This window comes from Physeter macrocephalus, chromosome 9 (genome assembly GCF_002837175.3).
Source record: "Physeter macrocephalus isolate SW-GA chromosome 9, ASM283717v5, whole genome shotgun sequence".
Taxonomy (NCBI): domain Eukaryota; kingdom Metazoa; phylum Chordata; class Mammalia; order Artiodactyla; family Physeteridae; genus Physeter; species Physeter macrocephalus.
In genome coordinates this window covers 2653575-2677799 of record NC_041222.1, presented here as the reverse complement: position 1 = coordinate 2677799, position 24225 = coordinate 2653575, and the positions used below count along the sequence as shown (strand labels likewise).

Genomic DNA, 24225 nt, shown 5'->3' with positions numbered 1-24225 from the left:
GGAAGAATCCACGGGCTGGTCTTGGTGCAAATCCCCAGTGCCAGCCTCAGACCTCAAATCTGTCCCCTGCCCCTCCACATACACACCTTTCAAGGAGTATCTAAATTAGAAAACAAATAAAACGAAAACAAACAAACAAAAAACTTCTTGACTACAGCTTTGCAGATAAATACCAGCCTGGAGGGCCAACTGTGGGTGGGGCTAGAACGTTGATTGTGCCAAACTTCTCCTCTGCCGGGAGAGGGTTAGAAAGATGATTGCAGCAAAATTCTTTGCAGATAACATGTCAAAATTCTCCCCTGCAGACGTCAGATGGGATAGAGGGTTTAGGGAGGAGGTCTTTGGGTCCTAACCAGTCTCCCAGTGTCCACTAGGGCCCAACAGTCCCTTGCCTAATTTTGCAAACTCTGTTATCCCTAGTTAACAAAACAGAGGGCTTCCCTCCTGGTCTCTGGGAGGGAGTTCTGGAGATCCTCTCCACTCCCCACCGCCCCCCCCCGCCACCCCCCCCCACCGAGTTGATGTCCGCTCAACTTCTCTCTGCCTCTGTTTCCAGGAGAGGGGGAAGGGATGACCTCTGATTCAAGGGACATTGAGGCCCACCAGGGAATCCGAACCTCCTCCCTGGGCCCTTGCGCCAGACTCCAGGACAGACAGCTGGGAGCAGGGGGAGGGAGGGAGTGGTTAGCAGCCACCTCCCTGGGGCACTCTGAGTGGCAGGCAAGTGCCAGTGGTTAGTGGAGACCACCCCACCTCAGCCAGGCCCTGCCCACCTTCACCCACCTTCCCAAACGCAGGGCTTCAGAGAGCTCAGGGGCAGGGGCCTACATGGTGGGGTCCTGGGTCAGCATAATCAAATAAACCATCTGGAGACCACAGGGGTGCTGCGGCCCCTCCCCCGGTCCCGGCCCCCCTTCCCCCCGTCACTGGCCCAAGCTCAGGTCTGCTTGGCCTGCAGCATCTCGATGAGCAGGTTGTTTCGGGGCATCTCGTTGCCCAGGTGCTTGTGGTACAGGTATTCCTTGGCCTGCATGCTCAGCGCCCGCACCTCCACCAGGCACAGCAGCAGCTGCTGGAACTTGTCTCCGCAGTGCGGGTAGTGGCACAGGGTGTAATCGAGCAGGGCGGCATTGGCCTTCTCCTGAGCGTCCTTCACCAGGCTGTGGTTATTCAGGAACTTCACATCTGCAAAGGGAGGAGCCGTTCACCAGCCCCATCACACCATCAACACCGTCACTGGCATCAGCAATGCCAACATCCCTATGATCACCAAAGACATGGGCCCTGCCACCATCAACAACGAACCACAATCTCCCCGTCACCACCCCGGTGCCATTACCGTTGCTGATGAACACTGCCACCAGCATCAGTCACCGATAGCAGCATCCCTGGTCTTCACACACGGTCACTGCTGCCATCAACAACCAAACCACCGTCATTCCCGTCACTGCCATGATCACCGTCCCCATCAACACCTTGGTTGAACACCACCATGAGCGGCAGTCACTGACACTAACAGGCCTGCGGTTATCACACACACGGCCACCACTGACCACCCAGCCACAAGCGCCTGTCACCACCGCTGCCGCCATTGTCATCAACGCCACCCTCATCACCAAGACCATCACCCGCCTCACCAGGTGTATCCCTGGACACGTTAGTTAACCTCTTAATTTCTTCATCTGCAAAACAGGGTGGCAGTAGTGCCTACTTCGCAAGATTGTTGTGAGAATTAAGGGAGTTGATATGTAGAAAGTGCTCAGAAGAACAGTGTCCGGCACTTCATAAGACTCAGTGTGTTAGTGTTATTATTACTCCTACTCTCACCATGTCCAGGAACAGCACCATCCCCAGCCCCATGGTCAAAACCATCCTGTTGCCATCATCCTCGGGGTAGGCACCGTCAGCACCACCACCCCGCCACCATCATCACTATCCCCCATCGGCACCATCACCAGAGAGGCGCACTGTGAGCGGAGGGGTCCCACCCCCCATTCTAGAGTGTGACAGGCACTCCTTTGGTCCATGCTCTGACCAATCAGGAGGCTCTGGTACCCCAAGGAAATTTTCTCATGGGGCCATGGACGTTCACTGCAACAATATTTACGGTGATGGGGAGGTGGCCTGGATGGCCAGGTGGTGGCTGCATCCCGGGAGTCCTGTGCAGTAGACAGAAGTAATGGAGCAGACACAGTACTGAGCAAGTGGACGGACTTTTAAAAGCATGGGGCTGAGTGGAAAAAAAAACAAAAACTAAGATAAAAAACAAAAAAGGGAGCTCCAGAATGAGATCTATAAGATAAAGCCACCTAACTTAAATTAAAAACACTAGCGCACAAAGCATGCACCTTGTGTAAGAACAGAGACAAACAAGAAGAGCCGAGTTAAACGTAAAGGGGACGGTTGGGGATGGCGGGGAGAGGCGGGTGGGTGGCTCTGCGTGGACCGATGATCATTTGTACCAGGGACAAAGGAGTGTGGTTAATGCATCCCCTGTCCTGGAGGTCCAGTGAAGAAATAAAAATTAAGTGTCTTTAGCGTGAAGTGGATGGTTGTTCAAATCCCAGCCCCACCGTTTAGAATCGGTGGCCTGTGCCCTGTTCTCTCCCGACCTGAAGGCCTTCCTCCTCTATGAAAGGGGCCGTGCCCACCTTGCAGTGGGGGGAGCTCCGGTGCCAGGGCACTGCCCAGGTGCCTGGCCCCCAGGGGTGCCCATGGAGGGCCACTTTCCTGTCACAGGAGTCCTCATCACTGCTTGCAGGCTTTTTTCAGCTCCTGGGCAGCATCTCCAGCTGGCGCCCTGCCTAGGGGCTGAAAGTCAGCAGGAATCCACAGAACGTGTCCCCATCCCCTGCTCCGAGCTGCGCCAGGCCTGGGATGCGTTGTCCAGCGGTTCAGAAGATGGTCGTCCACCCACTTCCCCTGCGTTCCCATCACTCCCAGCCCTGCTGCTGTGGGGGAGTCCGGAGCCCAGCATGCACAGCCCTTGGCCCTTCTAATCCCTCTTAACACCCACTGCGCCAGGAGGGCTGGATGCTCCTGGCAACCCTGATCCCCAGCCGCCCCCAGCATGCCCGCCGAGGCCTGTGTTGTCCAAAGTCGGATTTAGGGAAACCCAAGCTGGACCCAGGGCGTATGGCAGGATCTGGGCCTCCTCCCATCCTCGTCCCCAACCCCCTCACCTCATTCAGTAAGTGAGCCAGGGTCATATTCTTCCTGGCCTCCCCAGGATCACCATTAGCCCATAAGGCACCTGTGCCAATTAGAAAGAAGGTCCCCCATGTCCACAGAAAGACAGCTTGGTGAGGGGCATGCAGGCTGGATTTCAGCCTCTACCTTTCCCCTGTCTAGGTGCCCTTGTTCAGTAACAACCTGTCCAACTGTACATAGCAGCCCTGTTCCCTAGCCTGGCCCCCTCCAAATAAACTCAAAGGTCATGGGAAGTCTCCCCACCTAACTAGCGTCTCCTGGGGGCAAGAGGTTCTTACTGGCCCCATCCCTTCCCCAATCTCTTTCCATCCCAACCTACCTTCCTTCAGTCCCCACCAGGCACAGGGCAGCTCTCCTACTTGTCTTCTGACAGTTTACAATAGGAGGCTGGGGGTCCAGAGAAGGGTAGGGACCAGCTCAAGGCCACACAGCAGTAAAGGGGCCCAGAAGAAACAGGTGAGGGTGCAGGGAGGACTGGATAAGATGCTGCAGTAGAGGCAGGAGTGGGAGGGGGCTGGGGAGGACCAACCAGAGCCTCGGCTTTACCAGGATTTACTGTTCCCAGCAGCAGTGTGACAGGGACAGCAGGGCGGAGTGCAGGGTGGGGAGGTGCAGAGCAAGGACAGCTTTCAGGGACACCCCCTTCCTAGCAGCTCTATGGGTCCTGCAGCTCTTGGGAGGCTGGAGACCCCCACTGCCCCCACAAGGTGGGCTACAGGGCTGGGGGCGGGCAGCACGGTCACTAATTGAGCCCTGGCCACTACAGTACAAGACCGGAGAGCCGTTCCCCCCGCACCTGCTGCACCTTCCCCGCCCCCACCCCCGCCATCACTTAATCCCCACAGACTCCCAGGCAGGCAGGAAAGGGCGTCTTCCATGCACGGAGACAGTGGGGCAGGCCTGGAGCACACGACAGATACCAGAGCCGGGATTCAAACCCAGATCTCTCTGGCTCCAAAGCACTATGGGCAAGTGGAGGTGGGGTCAGGCCTGGATGCGGGGTCAAGCCTGGACCCTGGTTCCTGGGGGATTAGATGACATGATGACTTTATGTTCCATCCAACTCAGGAGTCCTGTCCAAGGGCCACCAAGCCTGGGGTCCTTGGTTTCCCCAGGAAGGTTACTCTGGACACCCTCTTGGAGAGGAACGTGGTCAAGTCACGCCCCTTCTCCCAGCCTGCCTCTAAAGGGACTGTCGTGAAGATTCTCTGGGATGCTGGATGTGACAGAGCCAGCACCCCTCGGGACACCACACCCTTCCTTCCTTAGACACACAAACCTGGAGACGCCCCCTTCGTGCGTCAGGGGCTCAAACCCCAGCTCCACCACCAGCTAGGTGACCCAGGGCAAGTCCCTTCCCCAGTCTGAACCTCAGTTTCCCGTCATCTGCAAAACGGGGGCAAATTAATCTCCGCCTCTCAGGGCACCGAAGAACTGGACCTCACCTGCCCAGCTCTGGGCCTTGAGCCACCGCAGGCTGGAGCCGGGCCTGCTCAGCTCCCAGCAATCCGGGGGGTGGGAGGTAGGAGGGGGCTGGGAGCTGGCAACCCCACCTCCGAGAGCAGCCCGCTAGCTCTGCGGAGCCGGGGGCCCCCAGGTTCTCAGAAAAGCCCCCTTTTCACGGTTTAATTGAATATTTGAATAATCCTTTCATTCCAGCGAGGCATAAAGAATGTTGTCCCAATAGCGGTGACTCAGGCAGGCGCCCCCGCGCACAATGGCCCCTCGAGTGGGGCTGCTATTCAGGCCGCCTTTTGTTGGCACGAGCAGTGGGTAAATTGCAAACGCTTAAGGGAATGCTGCTGCCGCCGCCTCAATGCAAGTCAGGAAATCGAATGTTAGGTCAATCCATTAAGCTTCGATTAAGTCCTCTGCGGAACAATGCCAGCCGGGCCCATCTTCATAAACACCGCGATTGCCAGGAGAGAGGCACTAATTTTAATTAAACCTCCTTACCTGCCTTCGCGCCTGCCTGAGCCGGCTATTTAGACACCAAATGGCACCCTTCTGTGGAGGCAGGCAAGAAGGAGGCGCTGAGCGGGCTGAAGGGCGGAGGGGCTGGGGGACAGCCATCACACAAGTTCAGGCTGAAGCAGCCCGGGGAGGCGCTGCCCCGGGGTGATGCCCTGCATGCCAGCTGGAGGACTAGGGGCAAGTGGCCACCCCATTCTGCGCCCCAGTTCCCTTGGGGACCCAGCTCTGGTGGTCTGGGTGGGATCATGGGAGTAGCCCCCTCCCACCTTCCAGACTCTGGGCAAATCCTCCCCCCGCGTCTTGCCCAAATTTATCCACTTCACCCCAGCCCCACGTCTAGCCTCTTGCAGGGCTCTGGGTTGCCACCTGCCATCCTTTTCCCATGCTGCAGTTGGAAGGACCTTGCCAAAATTCAAACTTGATCATGTTTCTCCCTGCTGAAAATCCTCCCCAAGGGAAGTTCAACGTACTGGCCTGGCATTCAAGGCCTTGCACAGCTCAGCCCCTGCCCACCTCTCCAGCCTCCTCCTCACCCTCTGCCTGCCCCACAGGTACTTCCAGACTTTCAGGAGCACCCATCCCTGTGCACAAGCTGTTCCTTCAGTCTGGAATGCCCTTGCTGCTCCTTGCTTTGTTTCACCCAGAACACTCCTGCTCATACTACAAGGCCCAGCTCAGAGGCCCCTCCTCCAGGCAGACTTCCCTGATATCCTAGGCATAGTTGTTTTCTCCTCTTTGGCCCAGCCCTGATCACACTGGACTGCCCAGGCTCCTCTCCACACCTGGAACCTGTCAGCCAGCGGCCCCTGTGGCTCCCCTGGGCTCCTCTCACTGCACACCTACGAGCTCGGACAGGCCTGGGTCCCGGATCTTCTCCCCTCACAGCCCCAATACCACTGGAGTTTCTGGCCCCCACCCTGAGGGTCACTGTCCCCAAAGACAAGGCACTGTGCCAGACACATAGTGTGCAATAAAGACGGAGAGAGACTCGTTCCTTCCTTCACTTCATTCACTAACTTGTTCATTTGCTCGAGAACTTAATGATGGCTATGATAGAAACAATACTGATGCATACTCTGAGGGGCCAGGCCACGCACTGAACATTTTGGGGAATTTTCTCATTAAATCTCATAGCAAGTTAAAGATGATTATGATGTTCATTTTACAGATGGGGAAATAGAGGCTCAGAGAGGGGAGTGACTTGCTCAAGAGCCCATGAGCAGAGAGGGTCTAGATTTAGAATCCAGGTGGTCCATCGCTAGTCCCCTTTCCTAACCACTGCTCCACCCTGCCTCGCATGTGTACACACACGTGCACACTCTCACTTCTCCGTCCTACCCCCTCCAGCCTGTTCCAGCCAAGCACTGTAGACACTCCCAGTCTCCCGGCCCCAACTGCCTCCTCTGGAAAACAGGATGAAGGCTGGCATGCAGGAGGGGCTGTGCACTCATGGTTCTGAGTACAGCCCCTTGCCTGGACCCAGGAGAAGAGGGCTGGGCTCAGCCTTGATGTCCTCCCTACACCCCATAGAAGGAGGAGTCCTGGATTTATCACCTGGTGGAGGCCAAGGCTGTGCCGGGCCTGGCAGTCCCCAGCGCTGGGGCTTTGGTAGGAAGAGGGGCTGAGGGCTGCCGGCGTGTGCCTCAGGCCCCGGGTGGTCTGCAGAGCCAAGACACGGTCCCTGCTCTGCAGGGGGCACCAAGATGGAGCACTGGCCAAGGAACCTGGTGGCTGGCAGCCCCACCCTCCCCAAGACCTCCTAGTGGCCTCTTGACGGCAGTCAGGTCGAGAACGGTCACCTCACAAACCACCACAGAGCCCACACTACAATACAATGTGTCCCAAGCACGCCCCTCAAATCCCTCACATCTCCACATCTCTCCAGTCACCACTCAGCCATATACAGATTGCTCACACCACATGACACATAAAATCCCACTAGCCCATAAAAGTTCATAGTCTAGGGCTTCCCCGGTGGCACAGTGGTTGGGAGTCCGCCTACCGACGCAGGGGACACGGGTTCGTGCCCCGGTCCGGGAAGATCCCGCATGCCGCGGAGCGGCTGGGCCCGTGAGCCATGGCCGCTGAGCCTGCACGTCCGGAGCCTGTGCTCCGCAATGGGAGAGGCCACGGCAGTGAGAGGCCCGCGTACCGCAAAACAAAAAACAAAAAACAAAACAAAACAAAACAAAAAAGTTCATGACACATGACCCCTGGAGCCTGCACACCCCAAACCACACACATCCGTGGCTCTGGTGAAACTGAGGTTGGGAGGAGGGTACCACTGCAGGCAGAGGAGGAAGGGGGCTTCCACAGCTGGAGCCAGCCTGACCCAGGTCCCTGAGGCCCCCGCCAAGGGCTTCAGGCTCCTAACCGGCTGCCCGAGATTCAGCCCCCACCCCGCAGCATGCTCGACCCCTACCAACCCCTGCAGCCTTGCCGATACGCCCTCCAGCTACCACCCTGCTGTGCCAGCAGAGTCAGGAGGCCCAGCCCAGGCACCCAGTCACACGGCCACGGCCTGAACACAGGGCTTCCCCCAGTCAGTACGTCACTAGTCACCCCCTCCCAGCTTGTTTTCTTACCCGCTGCTTCCCCAGCTGCCCCCACCCTTGAGCAGGCACACCCTTGCCAGACTGTGGCTGTGATGTCATCTGCCACAAAGACAGCGTCTCGATCCTGCCCCCTCCCCAGGTGACAAGGCATTCACACCCCTCTGTTCCAACCTTCCATCCCATCTACACCTCTGCTAAAAGATTTATCCCCCCCCCCAAAAAAAACTCCTATTCATCCTCCAAGACCCTGCTCAGATGCCCTTCCAGGAAGTCTTCCCGGCAGATCCCTTGCTCCCCGTCCTGGGTTCCCCATCTCTCTGTCTCAGCCCTGATGGAACTGGCTGGAGGCCTCTCCCAGACTGGGAGCCGCCTGAGAGCAGGGAAAACCTCTGTGAATGCGGCATTGCTGGGCACAGGGAGGGCACTGGACATGCCTGCTGGGTGAAGAAGGACAAAAGGAGGCTGACCTGATGAGAGCTCAGAGAGAGGGTGGAGACCTGAGCGGCACAGGCTGGGCCGGGGTCAGGAGGGCAAAGGGAGGGAGACACCAGACACCTGGGGAGCCAGGCGAGCTGGCGGTCTGGCCTGGCCCTCTGCCCCTGCCCTGCTTTGTTTCCCTCCCTAGCACTTACCGAAATCTTCCAGGCTATACATTTTACGAATCATTTCACTAATTTATACATTTTACTAATCATATTATGCTGTTGTCTCTCTCCCCAACAGAAGGTCAGCTCCTTGAAGACAGGGACTTGGGGTCTTTTATGAATGAATGAATGAATGGGCAAAGGGGCCTCGGCCCCAAAGAGCTCAGAGTCACAATTCAGACACCCTTCAAGCGGGGAATTAGGAAACACGGGGACCTCAGGATGGGAGCCAGGGATCAGAAGCTCCTGAAATCACACGGGCATTTTCTGGGGTGGCATCGGCAGTTTTCTAGGGCTGTCAGCTGGGAATCTACCACATCCTCAGGAGGGCTCCTTGTCCCATCAAGGGCAAGCCTTAGACATTATCCTGGCCCTCTGTCCTTCCAAACAAAGAAAATCAGGCCCAGAGAGGAAGCAGGCCCTGGGCCAGGTCCCCTTTATTCACTAAGAGAGGCCCCCATCGGAGAGCCCCACCTTAGGGTCTCCTTGCCAGCCCGCCCCCCTACCCTCAGGCCAGGCCTCGCTCAGCCCACTCACCGAGGCTGAAGAGGATGAGGAACTTGAGGCAGACGAACTCCTGGCGGTCCAGCTGCAGCGCGTGCAGCTGCAGCACCAGCTCCTGCGCCCGAAGCACCAGGCTGTGAAGCAGGGAGCCTGCCTGGGCGGCCACCATGGTCAGCTCCACCTGGGTGGGCAGGGGGCAGGGGTCAGGGACACAAGGGGAGGGCGTGGATAGGAGGCACTGGTAGGAGGCTGGGGGTCAGGGGTGCCCAGCCTTAGAGCTGAGCCAGGTGGGGTGGGGGAGGCGCGGCACCTCCTCAGGCCCCTGGACCCCTCCCAGGCCCCCAGCCCAGCCCGCCAGCTCGCCTGGCTCCCCAAGTGTCTGGTGTCTCCCTCCCTTTGCCCTGCTCCTGCTGCACTGCCCAGAGCTGAGGGCCCCCGCGCGGCAGAGCCGACACCAGGCAGGTGGGTGCAGAGGGAGAGCTGAAGGGTTCTTCACGCACCAAGAGCCGCTGCCAGGCCCAGTGGTACAAGCAGCTTTTGTGTTTTGTGTGGCGTCTGCAGTGAGCGCCACGTCGCGCTGGGTGGGGGACGGGGCAGCCGTGCCTGGATCCGCGTGGGTGCGGCCACATGACCGCCCGGGGCCCACACATGGACACCTGGACTGCAGATGTGGCCACACCTCAGCTCACGTTCACACACATGGAGGAACACACTCACAGCCTTGTCCACCCGCTTCAGGACGTGAACACACACACACACACACACACACACACACACACACACACACACACACACCCTTGTAGGGTCACATCACATGGTAACACAGACAGACACATGCCTGTGTATATGTTCCCACTGATATGGTGACGGGCAGATCTCAACACCCACCCACTTACGTGTGTGGAGATGTTTGCACAATAAAATACAGGAGCACACACACACACACGCACGCACGCACGCATGCACAGGACTGTCACAGAGCCTCAGAGACTTCCACCCACATGTTGACAGGGGCTGACACTCACACCTCAGACTCCTTCAGGTGGCTCTCCCAGGTGGCCTCAAAGTTACATCCTTGCAACCAGCATTCTGCTGGCCCTGGATGGCCTGAGACCCCCAGGTGAGAACAGAGGATGAGGACAAAGGGTTGGAGGTAGGGGGTGGGGAGCAGGGCCTCAGTCTCAAATCTCTCCCCAAGCACCTATGAAACCCACTCCTCCCGTATCGCCCCCAGGAGTGATGCTCCCTCCACCAGGCTAGACCCTGGGCATCAACCTCCCTTTCCTTCTCTCTCCTTCCCTCCACTTCCCTACACCTCCTCTCCCCTCCTCCTTGAATTGTGTCCTTCCAGGTCCCCAGTTTTCTGAGCAGCGGGTGGCTGCCTTCATTTCCTCCTCACCCCCCATCTTGCCCCCTCCATGCGCTTCCTCGTATACAACCTGGTTGTGTCCTTCCCCACTTAAAACTCTTCTGATGCTCCCTGCTTGATTCCAGGAGCCACCCCACCTGCTTCCCATCCTAGTGCCCCAAATTCCCTGCTCTAAGAGTGCCCAAATTCTGACTCTGAGCTCTTTGGGGCCCAGACCCCTTTGCCCACCCATTCAGCCAGCCAGCCAGCCAGCCAGCCATCCTTCTATCCACCATTCAGGATTTAGAACCTGCAAGGTCTTGCCCATCCCAGCCCCCAGCCACACCTCCAGCCTTATCTCTCACCTCATCCCAGCCCCCACAGGGCACCTGCCCCCCAAACCCATGTCCCAGCACACCGGCAGCCCCCGGCAGCTCAGCAGTCCTAACCTGCCTCTCTAAGCCTGGCCCGTGCCACCTCCTCTGCGTGTGTGCAGGTGGGGATTGCCCCTCCACGCCGTCACTACCCGACCAGCCCTTATTTATTCTTTCACTACCCAGCGCCACCATCACGTCCTCCAAGAGCCTCCCTGACCCTCCCCACATCCCTGAGCTGCTTCCCCCAGAGCAGGGCTCCCAGGGCCTGGTTCTTCTCAAGGTCAAAGCTAGGGCTGATCAGAGGGAGGTCGGGCTGGTGGGTATCCCATGAACCTGGGGAAAGGGCTGATATTCAGTGGTGCCCAGGACCAGCCCTGGAGAGGCCTGGGACCTCTTCTGGGCCCAGAATTCTGGAAGTGCGTGGTGGGGGGTCAGGACAGGGCACAGTAGGGTCTGGTCACCTCCTGCCCAGTGACCAGCAGGATGCTGCCCTCCTTGCCATGTTGGATCTGACGGTAGATGTGGTCGAACACCAGCAGCTCACTCCAGCAGTTCTGCAGTAGTGTCATCTGGTCGGCCACCTGCAAGGAAGAGGCACACAGCGGTCCAGGGTCCAGCCATGGTCCAGCTGGGGACCGTCCCCTCGCCCCTCCTCCTCCCAGCTCTGAGTTCAGCAGCTCAACTGGGTACGTGACCTGGGCAAGCTGCCCAACCTCTGTGTCCAGTTTACCCATGTGTCTTCTTCATCAAAGTGTGGCAGGGGTCTAGCAAAATAATAAGAGGGTCCAACGGAGGTGCTCAGGCCCTGGCTCTGCCTCTTACAAGTTGTATGACCTTAAGCAAGTTCTGTAACCTTTCTGGCCCTCAGTTTTCTCATCTGGAAAGTGGGCAAAGTATTAGAAGGTGGTCTGGCACATATTAAGCCCTGAATAAATGTTACAGAACAATGTCCACGGAAGTGCTTTGTGAAGGATTCCTTTAAATGCAAGGGAAGATTAGTATTAATTTTTCCTTGTGCCCATTTGGCCTGTGGTCACATCTCTAGCAGCCTCAATCACTCAAAAAGGAGCCATGTAGAGAAAACAGAGGGCTTCCTCGCAGTCTTGTGCAGAGGGCTTTGAAGTTCATGGGAAGAGAGGAGGTCCGGCCCAGGGAATGAGCAGGTGGCTGGCAACGGTCTACATCAGAAGCAGGAATAGAAGGGCCCATGGGGCCGATTCGGAATCCCCAGGCTGCACTGAGGGGCGCTCAGTGTGAGGGCAGGGACTGTCCTCCAGCCTGGGGGATCGCCACATTCTAGCATGGCAAGAGTAGACCCTCCTGACAATGACAAGTGGGACTCAGGACCATGGGATGCCAGAGCCAGAAGGGCCCTTAGGGATCTCCTGGCCTAAACTCCTATTTCCAGATGAAGAATCTGCCACCCAGTGAGGGCAAGGGACTCTCCTGGGGTCACAGAGAGGCAGAGCCAGGCCAGGGCCACGGCTGGCATTCTCGGTCCACAACTCTCCATAGTGACAAATACTGAACACTTCTGGGTGTTCAGAATTGCGCTGGGTGCAGCATGTCCTCCTAGGAGGACACAGTGCAGACTCCAGTCCCTTTCAGCATCCATGGCTCATCAGCCAGCCGCCATCGACCCAACGGGCACCCCCCAGGCACCTTCCTGGGCCATGCCCTACAGTGAATGCAAATCATGATAGCTAACAGTCACTGCGCTGCAGCTCCACAAGCCTCTGTAGTTGGTACTAGTGTTATCCCCAATCCATGGAGAGAGGACACTGAGCTCAGAGAGGTCAAGTAACTTACCCAAGGTCACACGGCTCTGTCTAGTTCATCTCTGCTGTTGACACTAGGTGTGCAGGAAGATCCACCCTTGCCACCCTAGAGTTCACGGCAGGCTCACTACCTCACCCATGAAGCCCTCCCCATCCTCTGGACATGGCACCTGCAACATCTGGTGGCACCATCCATGCCTCTGTCTTCCCTGATACCTGTGGGGTCTGGGAGGAACAACCCCCAACCTGGAGACCAGAGTAGTCCAGGCAGCCCCTGGCCTGAAAAGGAACTGGCCCAGGCCTAAGCAACAGCTCTCTCTTCTCGGGGGCTAGAAGCCCCCTCCTTCCCTCTGCTCTGCTCCTCTCCTGGGAGTGGCCCTGGGGCCTGTCCTCAGACAGACAAAGGGAGAGAAAAGTGGACAAAGGGCAAAGTGAGCAGCTGGACACACAGTCAGGCTTCCTCCAGGCCTCGCCTGCTCAGCCCTTCCCCAGCCTGTATGGCTGAGAACAAGAGGAAGGGTCTGTCTCTATCCTGCTCCGAGTCCCCAGCCTCCCAGCCTCCCCTCCTCCCCTCCCCTCCGTGTCAAGAACCCATACCTCCCCCTCCATCTCCCAGCAGAAGGTCCGTCCTAGAGCCCCATTACTGTCAGAACAGGAAGCCCAGCCTGGGGACCTGAGGCTCAGCCACAGGTAGCCCTGGATGGGAGGGGCCGGGAGAGACTGAGAACCAGGCAGGGATACATCGCAAAGACACACCTAGCCTTATCGCCCCTCAGGAAGTGGCCGGTCCCCAGAGAGCCTCCCCATCACAGCTTCCAAGGAGGCAGGCAAGGCTCAGTGAGCGCCTAGACCAGGCCCCGTTCCCAGCACACCCGGGACTCCTCACCCCTGCCCACTACAGATAAGGAAGCAGAGGCTCCCCTCAGGTAACCTCAGGGAGCTGGGCTCTGCACAGACAACCCACCGGGCTGGCCTTCTTGGGGGGCGGGGTGGGGGAGGCTGGCACTCCTGGAGCCCAAGCAGGAGGTGCCTGGTCCGGGAGTCGCACTGGCCCACTTTGGGCAACCCAGATGGAGGCAGAGGGGGAGGGAGGGAGGACGTGCAGAGTTGGGTTCTGCCCCCCACCCATTGGGGCCCTAGGGAGCAGACACCCTTGTGCCTGAATTAAAGGAACAGGGGGTGGGGAGGTGGAAGCGCAAGAGATAAGGGGGAGAATTAGGAGATAAGCTGGCTGAGCTTTGGGCAGAAAGCAGAAGGGGTCACAGTGACCCGGCTGGCCAAGCCCTGGGAGCAGACTCTGTACCCAGACCTCAGACCCCGGGAGTGGGGGCAGCCCTGCCCACGGGGCTGATAGGGGTACAGGGCAAAGAGATGCACTACGGTGGCTGGGCTTTGGTGCCCTGTGCCCTCTGATTCCCACTTAGCCACACACCCTCTCCTGCCCTGATTTCCTATTCTGAGAAATGGAAAAAAATAAATCCTCCCTCTTTTGGTTAGAGAAAACATATGAGCAGAGCGGTGTCAGTCGTGAAGGGTTCTGGGAACCCATGGTCAGCTATTCTGGGGACTCTGCCCTGGCCCGGGTTCCCCTCCCCACCAGCCAAGCAATCGTGCCTTCCAGACTCTTTACTAGTTCTACCCCTAGATGGACACATAAAGACACCAAACTCCAAACACTCCCCACACAGATGAACACACACTCACACACACACTCACACACACACACACACACACACACACACACACACACACACACTCCCCTTTTTATTTAAAAGAAAACCAGAGGGCCCTAGCTGCCAGCCCCTCTCCATGGGAAAGCAGGTGGCTGAGAGGCTCACTTAACCAAAGGGGGTTGGTTTTCACCTTCCGTGGGCTTTTGCCTAAGCGAAAGGTTCCTCCTCTACCCTCAGTCCACCCTGCCACCCCGGGAACAAGGACATGTGCAGTCCGGCCCTGGGGTCCCTCATCAGCCTGGCCTGTCTGCTGGGCCCACCAGCCGCCCACCCCTCCTGCCCGTCTGCCACAAATCTTCCTGGAGCCTTGACACTTTGCAGCCTGCCTGGGAGACGGGGTATTTATGCGTGCCGAGATGACCTCCTCCTCAGCAGGCCCCCCTCCGGAGCCCCCTGGGGTCTGATCAGTCTGGCGGTCGAAGGCCAGTGGGCTCTGTAATTCTCCAGTGGCTGACAAGCCGCGGGCTGGCCACGGCACTCTCCCGGCCGAGTGGTTGGCGGGCTGTCATTTGTCAGTCCAGGACTGACAGAGTTACTGCCACTTAAATGAAACCATATATCTAAGCAGTTAAATCTGTTGCCAATCGGGGGCCTCAGAGCTGGATGTCAAGGGTGAACTGATGTCAAGATGGGTCATTAGGCACTCCTGGCCCTCGTCTCCACCTCCCTGATTCCTATCTTGCATCCTCCGCTGTCCTTCCCGGGGACTGTCCAGAGAGGCTACCTGCCTGGGCCTACACCCTGCCCCCACTGAGCAGTATGTACAGGTGAGTTTCTGCTACCTTGCAGGTATGAAGCTGCTTTGGAAGCCCAGGGAAAGGTGGGCCCCCGTCTTCTCCCAGAGCTCTAGTGCTCAGAGGAGCGTGGACACGATGTATCTTTTCTCCCTCTTCCTGGCCAGGCCTGTCTACCACCTGCAAGGTTAGATTCAATGGTACCGCGGCAGAGGGACCCAGCGAGGGTGGGAGCCACTGCCCCCACTCACTGAACACTTCCTGGGCACTGCACCCTGTGCTAAATTCTTTACCTGCCCTAGCTCACTAAGCCCTTCCAACAACCCTATGAGGTGGCTACTATTTCAACTCCCCCTTTTTTACAGATAGGGACAACTGAGGCCCAGAGGAATAAAGTCACTTGCCCAAAGTCACGCACCAGATAAGTGGCAGATATGGAACTTGAACACGGGCCTCTCTGATTCTGGTGTGTGTTACTAACCTCTGTACCATGTCAGATCTAACACACCGTGATTGCATGAGGTGGAAAAATGGAGACAGAGGGACTTCCCTGGCGGTCCAGTGGTTAAGACACTGCGCTTCCACTGAAGGGGGCACAGGTTTGATCCCTGGTCAGGGAACTAGGATCCCACATGCCACACGGTGTGCTCCACCTCCCCCCCAAAAATGGAGGCAGAGGGACATCCAAGGTGGGAAAGAGGCTGGAGGAGGACAACCCCAAAAGGGCATCTGGAGCCCCAATATCAGCTCAGCAAAGACCCCAGGCTTTCCCCTGGACAGCAAGACATCATCAGCATCACAGAGGGCTGAGCAAGCCTCTGGGGAGATCTCAGGCTCTGTGGTGGGAGCCTGCCCTTCCCAGGCAGGCTGTCCATCACCCACTGCCAAAGGACCTACTCCTGGTCCAAGCTCTGCTTCCGACCCTGCCTACCTCTCCAGCCCTGCCTCATAGGACCACCTGGGACTCCCTGACACATGGTACCTTTTCACACTTCTGGGTCTTCTGCTGTCCCCTTTCCCGGAACACCCTTAACCTTCTCAGACTGCTTTCTGGCGAGGTGCAGATCAAAGAAACCTTCCCTTACTTTCTAACATAGAGCGATTTGCTCTCCTGTTGGCCTCCCTTGGCCCCTTTCTACTGCTGTCAGATCCCCGGGCACCCTGTGTTGGCATTACCTATGTGCATGTCTGTCTCTTCCTCTAGCCTGGCAACCTCCTGGGTCCAATTCATTTCAGTGTCCCTATGCACAGGACAAGGACTGCCCCACTCTCAGAGCTAGGGAGCCCCCTCTGCTGTATGCTGTGTCCTGCCCGGAGGTGAGGAATGAATGGTCAGTCAAAAGAGAGAACAGGGACTTCCCTGGTGGCACAGTGGATAGGACTCCATGCTCCCAACACAGGGGGCCCGGGTTCGATCCCTGGTCAGGGAACTAGATCCCACATGCACGCCACAACTAAGAGTTTGCATGCCACAACTAAAGAGCCCACATGCTGCAACTAAGGAGCCCACCTGCTGCAACTAAGACCAGCTGTAACCAAATAAATAAATAAATAAATAAATAAATATTTTTTAAAAAGAGAGAGAAGAGTCACTCAGCTCCCCTCACATTTTTCTGCTTCCCTACCTCTGGCTTTGCAAATAGACATCAGCCCAGGGCTTATTGGACCAGTGGGAAAGAAGCTCCACATGGCTGATGAGAGGCCCTCTAAGGGCTGGGCTGGTACTTATCTGCAAGGCTATTTTACAGAGGCTGGTAACGATGGTTCATATTCCTGGGCTTGATTCAGAGACTCTGGGAAGGGGAAGCAGGAAGGTTTGGACCACAGAGAAACCAGAAGCAGGAAAAAACACTCAGCTAAGCTTGGACAAAAGCCCTTCCCATCCTGCGTGAAAAACCCCGAGAGACCAGGAAGGCGGCCAGAGGAAGTGCCCTGCCCCTAGATCCAGGATTCTGGAAGGCCAGGAATGCTCTGCTCCTCCTCCCCTCTGCACTGGGGGCTCATGGGAAGCTTGGAGGGAAAGCTGGCAACCAACTGAAGGGTCTTGGGATCCTCCTCCCCCACCAGGGCCTCCAGCCACGAGTGGAAGGCAGATGGGATTGTTTGAGGCCCTGCCTCTTGTTCTATCCATGAGGTCAGCCTAGAGACGGGGCAGCAGTGAGAAGTCCCACCCCATGACAGACACCCAGCACATCCCCAGACCTCAGCCACGACAGGAACTCCACAGTAGAAGCAGAAGGCGTTATGGCCAATGCTTGGTTGCTCTGGGCCCCGGAGCAACCCAGGCGCCCAGCTCCACAATGCCTCGAGGGTTCACAGTCCCCAGGCTTCATCCTATCCCCCCTGGCCCCCATGCCCAGCCCAGCCCCTGCAGACAGTACCCCTGGCCCATCCGGCCACATGCCCCTGGAGGAAGCCCAGGCCTGAGTGGCGTCAGCACTGACAATGCTGCTCAAGGCTGCAGTGGCCCCAGCAGGGAGGGCAACAGGCCCTGCTGTTTACACCCAGTCCCAGAACAGCCAAGGGGACTGACCTGGAAAAGGCAAACATCAATAGGCCTGAACTAAAGGCCTATCATGTCTCCATCTAGGCCAGGGAGGATGGGCTTGGCCAGGCTTGGGGGAGGGGGGCCTCTGAAGTTGGCAGAAACCCTGATCATAGGGAGCCAGGGCACTAGAGGGGCAGCTCCCAGTCTTCAGGTGCTTCAAACCACTAGGCAGGATGATTGGGAAGTTCTTCCTTGTCTGGCCTTAGTTTCTCCTGCTTCTTTCCTGCTTACTTTAGCCGCAGGTACCTCAACCCAGGGGAATGGAAGGCCTTGCAGCCGAGGCATTTGGAAGATGAGGGGCGGGCCCTGCAATCCCCCACTTACCCTCCCACCTAGCACTCCCTGCACACACAGACACACACATTTACACGTGGGACTAACCATCGTGCATGAGAGATGCAGGGACAGTAAGATCTTTCACCTTAGCTGGGAGGGAGAAGCATCCCCAACTCTGAGATACTAAGAACGCTTCTGTGATATCTGAGGCTAGCAGGGAGTGGTGGCCTCCCCAAATGAGAGGACAGGATGGCTTGGACCCTCTTCCTGACATTGGGCTGGGGCAACCAGAGACAGCCTCCCAAGGACTGAGCTATTCCTTTGCAAGAGCCCAGGGTCTCAGAGAAAGAAAGATAAATGTCGACAGAGACTCAGACTGGGAGAGAAAGAGACAAAGATTGAAGGGACTAGAGAGAGACAGGGAAGCAGAGAGATAGCACACCAGGGAGAGAGACAACCAAAAGAGACAGAGGCAGAGGTAAAAGAAACAGAGGCCGTGAGAGATAGACACTCAGGGAACAGAGAAGGAGAAAGAGGGAGGGGTGAGTGAGGAGGTGGGACAGGGACAAGGAAGGCTATGATGGACCAGAAACTCTCCTCATGTCCCCAGTGTGGCCTCCCTGTCCCCAGACATGGCCTGAAGCCAGTGGGCAGGAGAGCCCCACTCAAGGGGTGGCCAAGACTGAGACTTGGGCAGCTGAGGGGACACCCCAGAACCAGTGGCCAGCCAGGTAGGAGGAGGGACTCACCTCCAGCTCCTTGAAGACCATGCACCTGCGTGCCCAGTCCACGATGGAGATGAAGGTCTGGTCAGCCATCCTGCACAGGAGGCTGAAGGGTGCAGGCTGGTCGGGGCGGCCTTTGGCCGGTTCCTGCAGGCAGCCCACGATGCGCGCCCGTACCTGGTCCTCGTCTGGCTCCAGCTGCAGCAGCTGCAGGATGAGCTCGGGCACACCAGGCCCTCCGGAGAAGGGTTCTGGGAAGCCATAGGGCGGCCCGGGCTGTGGGGGGCTGGCGTAGGGCTCCGGGTACTCAGACTTGATGGCGCGGCCAGGGAAGGCAGGATAGAGGTAGCCAGCCAGTGGCCCGTGGGCGCTGGGCACAGCCATAGGCAGCACTGGGGCCCCAAAGTCGCCCAGTGGCCCAGCAGGTGGACCAGAGGCCAGGCCCTTGGGCTCAGGTGCATGCAGGCCAGGGGGCAGCATGTAGTCCGGCGGGGGAGGGGGTGGCGGGGGCACCCCCATTGGGGGGCCTGTCTCCAGCTTGAAGCCATTGGCTCGAATCTGTGCCTTCTTCTGTTGCTTCAGGGCCCGGTCCCGCTTGTACATGGGCCCAAACTTGTTCCGGCCTCCCCGCATGCGGTCAGCGCGCACGGCTGTGGGCAGAGGCAGAGGGGCAGGCTCACTGCCTCCAGGCCACCCGCCATACCACCCCACTCACAGTTCTTCCCCAAACCGATCTGACTGGGTCACTCTCCAGCTCAATTCCTCTCATGGCTCCTCCGGTGCCCTTAACCTGGCGTTCAGAGGAAGTCAATCTCCCTAACCCGGCGTTCAAGGCCCTGTTTACCTCTCCATCATCCCCCCACCCCCACCACGAGACCCTGTGTTCTTTCCACTCCACCTTACTATCTCTCTGCTCCTCTGCTTGGCACTTCCTCCACCCTGCCTTTGGTATGCCTTCTGCCTCAAACCCTTTCCTTCTCTCATGCCCACTAATCACCCAAAGTGTTCCTGGATTCACCCAGGCAGCAGCCACTGTTCTTGCTCCGGATGTCCTGTCTCTTGCCCACTCTCGTCCTGCTCAGTGCTATTGTACCATGGACCCAGGTTGAGAGCTTCTGGGGGCTCAGCAGTGGGTTCAGGTGCCCAGCACAGGGCCTGAGATGGTGACAGGAAGTGGGCTGTGGTCAGCCTTGTCCACAGGTGGGTCCCCAGTGTCCAGCTGCTTCTTGACTGACTGCCTGACTCTGTTGAACCCCTGTTGCAAAATGACTCGGGTTTCTGCCGCTGCCTTCAAATCTGAAGCTGAGTTTAGGGCTGACTGGGGCTCTATGCTGGCGGGAAGGGACCTCCCTTGCTGACCAGATGTCCCTCCGCCTGGCCAAGAATGTGTCACCAGCCGGACCCAACAGGTGTGTCTCTGCACCCGAAGTGTGGCCCCAGCCCCTGCTCAGACAGGACCCCACCCTGGGCTCCAGGAGAAGGGAGAGAGGAGGAGGGAGAGGGCGGTGCTCAGTAAGGGATGTGTCTCCGGGGCCCATGCAGCCAATCTTCCTGCCATTGGTGGCGGGGGGCAGCCCTGCTCCACCCCCTCAGGCCCCGCGAGGGGTTTCTGCTGTTCACAACAACCAGTTCTTCTGAGCCCCTCAGGACCTGGTGCTGGGCACATGGGCTCTGGGGACAGGACAGGATAACCCCCTTCCATCAGGGGCCCTTCCTCTAGGTGACAGGACTTGTGGCCTGCAGCTCTCAGAGCCACCAGGGGCCTTCTACTTTGTTTAAAAACTTGAACCAACAGCTGCCTGCTCGGCACACAGCCCGGCTGGGGCCAGCGGGGTGGAAGCCTATGACTGTCCACCCTCAAAGAGTTTGAGTTTTTCCTGCTAAAACGTTTTTCCTCCACTCCGGACAGAGAGCTAGGGGTGGGGGTGGGGAGACAAGGATGGGCCTGGGTTCTCTGGGGGCGACTGCTCTCCATTACCCAGCCCTCTAGGGCCTGGCTAAGAACCTGCTGAGTGAATGAACTGAGTGAATCTTGTGGATGGATGGACAGATGAACAGATGGGTGGTCTGAGTGAGTACAGGCTGCACAGTGATGCTGGACAGATAGTAACATAAATAAGAATAACAGTAATAGCTAACCTGTTGAGCATTTTCTACGTTCCAGGCACCATGCTAGGAGCTTTTCATACAGTTCTCTCACTAACTCAAGGAGGAAGGCACTACTCTTAGGCCCATCTTTCAGATGGGGAGTCTGCAGCTCAGAGAGGTTAAGGAACTTGCCCAATGTCACCCAGCCTGTAAGTGGTGGCACTGGGACTTGAACTCCAGTAAAGGTATTGAAAACCTTGCCTCTGGCTGGTAGTGGGATGTCAGTGGGGGTGTGACAGAACTCCTGGCAGAGGGAGGAGCTCTGTGGGGCTCTGCCCTGTGCTGCCCTGCACACAAGGGCTGGGGAGAGGGTCATCTCTCTGGGGTTCACTTTTAGGTACTTCTCAAGCCATCCCAGGCTGGTCCTGCATGCATCCCTTCACCCAGACCGACATCCGTTCTCACCCCTCCCCCATAGAGATCAGGGCCCTAATGTCACATGAGGGGCTAATCGCCTGGCCCCAGAAACTTTAAGAAGACCTATGGTACCCTCCCCTCACCCCTTCTCCGCCCCCCACCCCCTGCCCCCTCGCCATCAGAGGTCGGGGTAGGAGGCGCGGCGTGCGCACCTTCCAGGCGCATCCCCACCGTCAGGCACTTCTGGAAGCGGCAGAAGGGACAGCGCTTGCGCTGCGTCTTGTCGATCTTGCAGCTCTGGCTCTCGGTGCACGTGTAGTGCTTGTTGTTCTGCACCGTGCGCTTGAAGAAGCCCTGGGGGAGAGGGGAGTCAGCGCGGGAGGGGACAGGCCCCGTCTCCCCTTCCCTGCACTTCCCAGCAGGGCTTTCCGCCGCTTCCCGCCGGCTGCTCGCCAGCCTTCCACGCCGGTCCCTGGCCGGCCAGCTGCCCACTCACCTTGCAACTCTCGCATGTGAGCAGCCCGTAGTGGTAGCCGGACACCTTGTCCCCACAGACGGGGCACAGCTCGTCCAGGTCCTCGTCGTACGAATAGTCCATGCCCGCGGCGTCCGCCTGTGGAGGGAGGAGAGGCTCATCGCGGGCGGGACTGCGACTGGCAGCGCCGCAGACCTGGGTCCAGCGGGTCCTGCACCACCGCGGCCGCGCGCCCCAGGGCGCCCTCCTTATGGCCCGGCCCCCGGCCCCCACCACAGCGCCAGTGGTCGAGGGCGCCCGTTGCAGGCCACCCATTAGAGCGCCCTGAGCAGCCCGCAGCACGTGTGCCTGCAGCAGCTCCCCTGCCGGGCCCTTGCTGACCCTGTCCCCACACTTCCGCCCCGCGCGCTCCCCAACCCTCCCAGGGGCTCCTCCTGAGCGGCCCCCCGCCGCGCCCGATCTGGGACTCTCGGATTAAATGCGCTTTGATCCGGATTCGTTCGTTTGAGAACAAAACCCCGATTCTGAGAAAACGAGATTGTCTCGCCCGCCGGGGAGATGCCAACGAACACGGTCGGAGTGGGGCCCAAGCGTTCTGGGGATCGGACAGGGACGAGGGAGACAGAGGCAGAGTCTGAGAGAGACCGAGAGATGGGCAGAAAAGAAAGCGAGAGACACCGACCGACGCTGCTTAACGGAGAGAGTTCCCCGGGGCGACAGAGACAACGAAAATCCGAGAGTGACAGAGAAACATTTATGCCCAGTCAGAGAAAACCTGGGGGAGATGAGAACGACGGAGAGCTAGGGAGATGGTAGAGAGTGGGGGGCGGGGGGAGAGAGAGAACGAAAGAGAGAGATAGAGAGATCAGAGACACTGTCAGACAGAGGCCCAAAGAGAAAACCTGGGAGAGACAACCGCAAAGCCAGAGACACGGTGATAGACGAGAGACAGACCGAGACACGGGAGATACCCAGGCAGAGAGAGTGACAGAGACACTGAGAGAAAACCTGGAGAGACGGAGGCGCCCGGCCAGGGGGTCGGGGACGGCAAGACGCACGGAAATCGGCCGGACCCGGGCCCCGAGCTCAGAGGCGCGGCCCGGCAGAGTCGGACCCGGACATGGGCTCGAGCTGAGAGAGGCGGAGAACGACGGCGCCCGCGCAGAGAGCCCGAAAGCGCGGAGCCGCGGGGCCCCCAGGCCGGGAGAGACAAAGCCCGCGGGCGGCAGCCACCGAGACCGAGACCGACCGAGGCCGTGCCACCGAGTCCGTGCCGCCGAGACCGAGACATCGGGCGGAGAGCCGGCGAGGAGGGCGCAGCGGGGACAGCGGGCGCAGGGCGTGGAGCCGCTAGCGGGGCGCGACGCGCTGAGACCTCGGGCGGAGACCCCGCGGGCCCCCGAGAGAGAGGCCGAGCCCGAGGCGTGCGGAGAGACCTCGGGCGGAGAGTCGAAGTCCCCAGAAGGGAAGCGCGCAGAGCCTGGGCCCGGGCAGCGCGAAGGGGCGCGACGGCGGCCACGGCCCGCCCGGCGCCCACCTGGCGGCTCCTGGGAGCAGTAGCGCCCCGCGTCCCGCCAGCGCGAGCCCCGCACCGCCTGGCCGCGTCGCCGCCGCTGCCGGCGATGAGCCGCACCCGGGCGCAGCGCCGCCCGCCCGCGATGACGGCCGTTCGGGCCGGGGGCGGGGAGGCGGGGGCTCGGGGCTGGCGGCGCGGGGCCCCGGCGCTCCTCCACCCCGCCTCCCCGCCCCCGCCGCCTCCAGGGCCGCTCTGAGGCGCACCTGGGACCCGGGCCCCTCCGCCGCCAGTGCGTGCTGCGCGAACCCACCGAGCCGGGACCAGGGGCCGGCCCCTCCATATCAGCGCGTTCGGTATCCGGGGGCAGCGGCCGGGCCCGCGCCCTCCGCCGCCCCCTAGACGGGTTCGTGCCTTTCCCCTCACCCTCTCCCCACATCCCCATCCCGGCTCCCAGAGCCCAGGCACCCCGGAATCCGAGCAGGTGCTAGGCGCCTGGGATCCTCGGGCCACCCGCCTGCGGTGAAAGGAGGCGAGTCCCTATCTGCAAATCCAGCTTAGTCTTGGCGAGGGCCACGCTGGGGGCGCTGGCCGTTTGGCAGCGTAGAAGTAGGTAGGGCGAACGTGGCAGGCCGTGGCCACGGTGTGGGTTCAAGGGTAGAAACTGGGTTCTCCCCCGGCCCAGGCACATTTCCTTATTGGAGTTTTAAGCAAATCTCCTCCCCTCTGTGGTCCTCAGTTTCCTCATCTGTAAAGTGGGAATGATGACTGGACTTCCTTAAGGGTGGTCGTGCGGATGAACCGAAGTAGTGTTGGCAAAGCACATGCCTGGCACTGCGGCATCGATGGAGAGCGTCCAGTTGGGAGACCTGGGACAAGCTCTTTCTCCTCCTTGAGCTTCAGTTTGCTTGGCTGGAAATGGGAGTCGTCCTAATCCCACCCTGCGAATTTTCCGAAGTCTGGTGAGGACCCGAAGCCAGCCACAGAAGGCGCGGGAGCTGGGAGAGCAGAGCCCAGGGACCGGAGAAATCCCTCTCCCCTCCCGTTCTGCGCTCTCACCTGGGCTGGGGGCAGGGCAAGAAAGAGTGCCCCGCAGCCCCGGGACACAGGGGTCCTCGGGTCGAGCCGGGACGGGCTGAGCCATTGCTCTGGGCTGGGGGACGTCTACTCGGTCACTCTCATTTTTCAAATGAAAAAACTGAGACCCGAGAGAGGAAGGCGCCTGCTCGCATCCTGCTCCTGCCCCTGCCCCCTCGGGGCGCCTAGGGTCCGAGAGAGTGTTGAGAACAGCAAAGCCAAAAAGCCGCGATCTTCAAGCCGGGAAAT

At 59.1% G+C, this 24225-nt stretch overlaps 1 protein-coding gene across 1 annotated transcript; it reads right to left on the bottom strand.

The window, feature by feature from the left end:
- Positions 1-937: 937 nt before the first annotated feature.
- On the bottom strand, positions 938-21509 carry NR5A1 (nuclear receptor subfamily 5 group A member 1). Its single transcript, XM_007115164.1, has 6 exons — positions 21408-21509; positions 21124-21265; positions 18431-19056; positions 11074-11193; positions 8921-9068; positions 938-1185 (listed from the first exon to the last, which is right to left on the bottom strand). The coding sequence occupies exons 1-6, from the start codon at positions 21507-21509 to the stop codon at positions 938-940; spliced, it is 1386 nt and encodes a 461-aa protein (XP_007115226.1).
- Between the last annotated feature and the right edge of the window lie 2716 nt (positions 21510-24225).

Bases quoted from the DNA above. Each gene is read 5' to 3' on its own strand.
- NR5A1 (XM_007115164.1), bottom strand. From the start codon at position 21,509: ATGGACTATTCGTACGACGAGGACCTGGACGAGCTGTGCCCCGTCTGT. The intron at 21,266-21,407 runs GTGAGTGGGCAG...CCTCTCCCCCAG, and splicing joins TCACATGCGAGAGTTGCAAG to GGCTTCTTCAAGCGCACGGT. The intron at 1,186-8,920 runs GTGAGTGGGCTG...CTCCCTTTGCAG, and splicing joins CCTCATCCTCTTCAGCCTCG to ATGTGAAGTTCCTGAATAAC.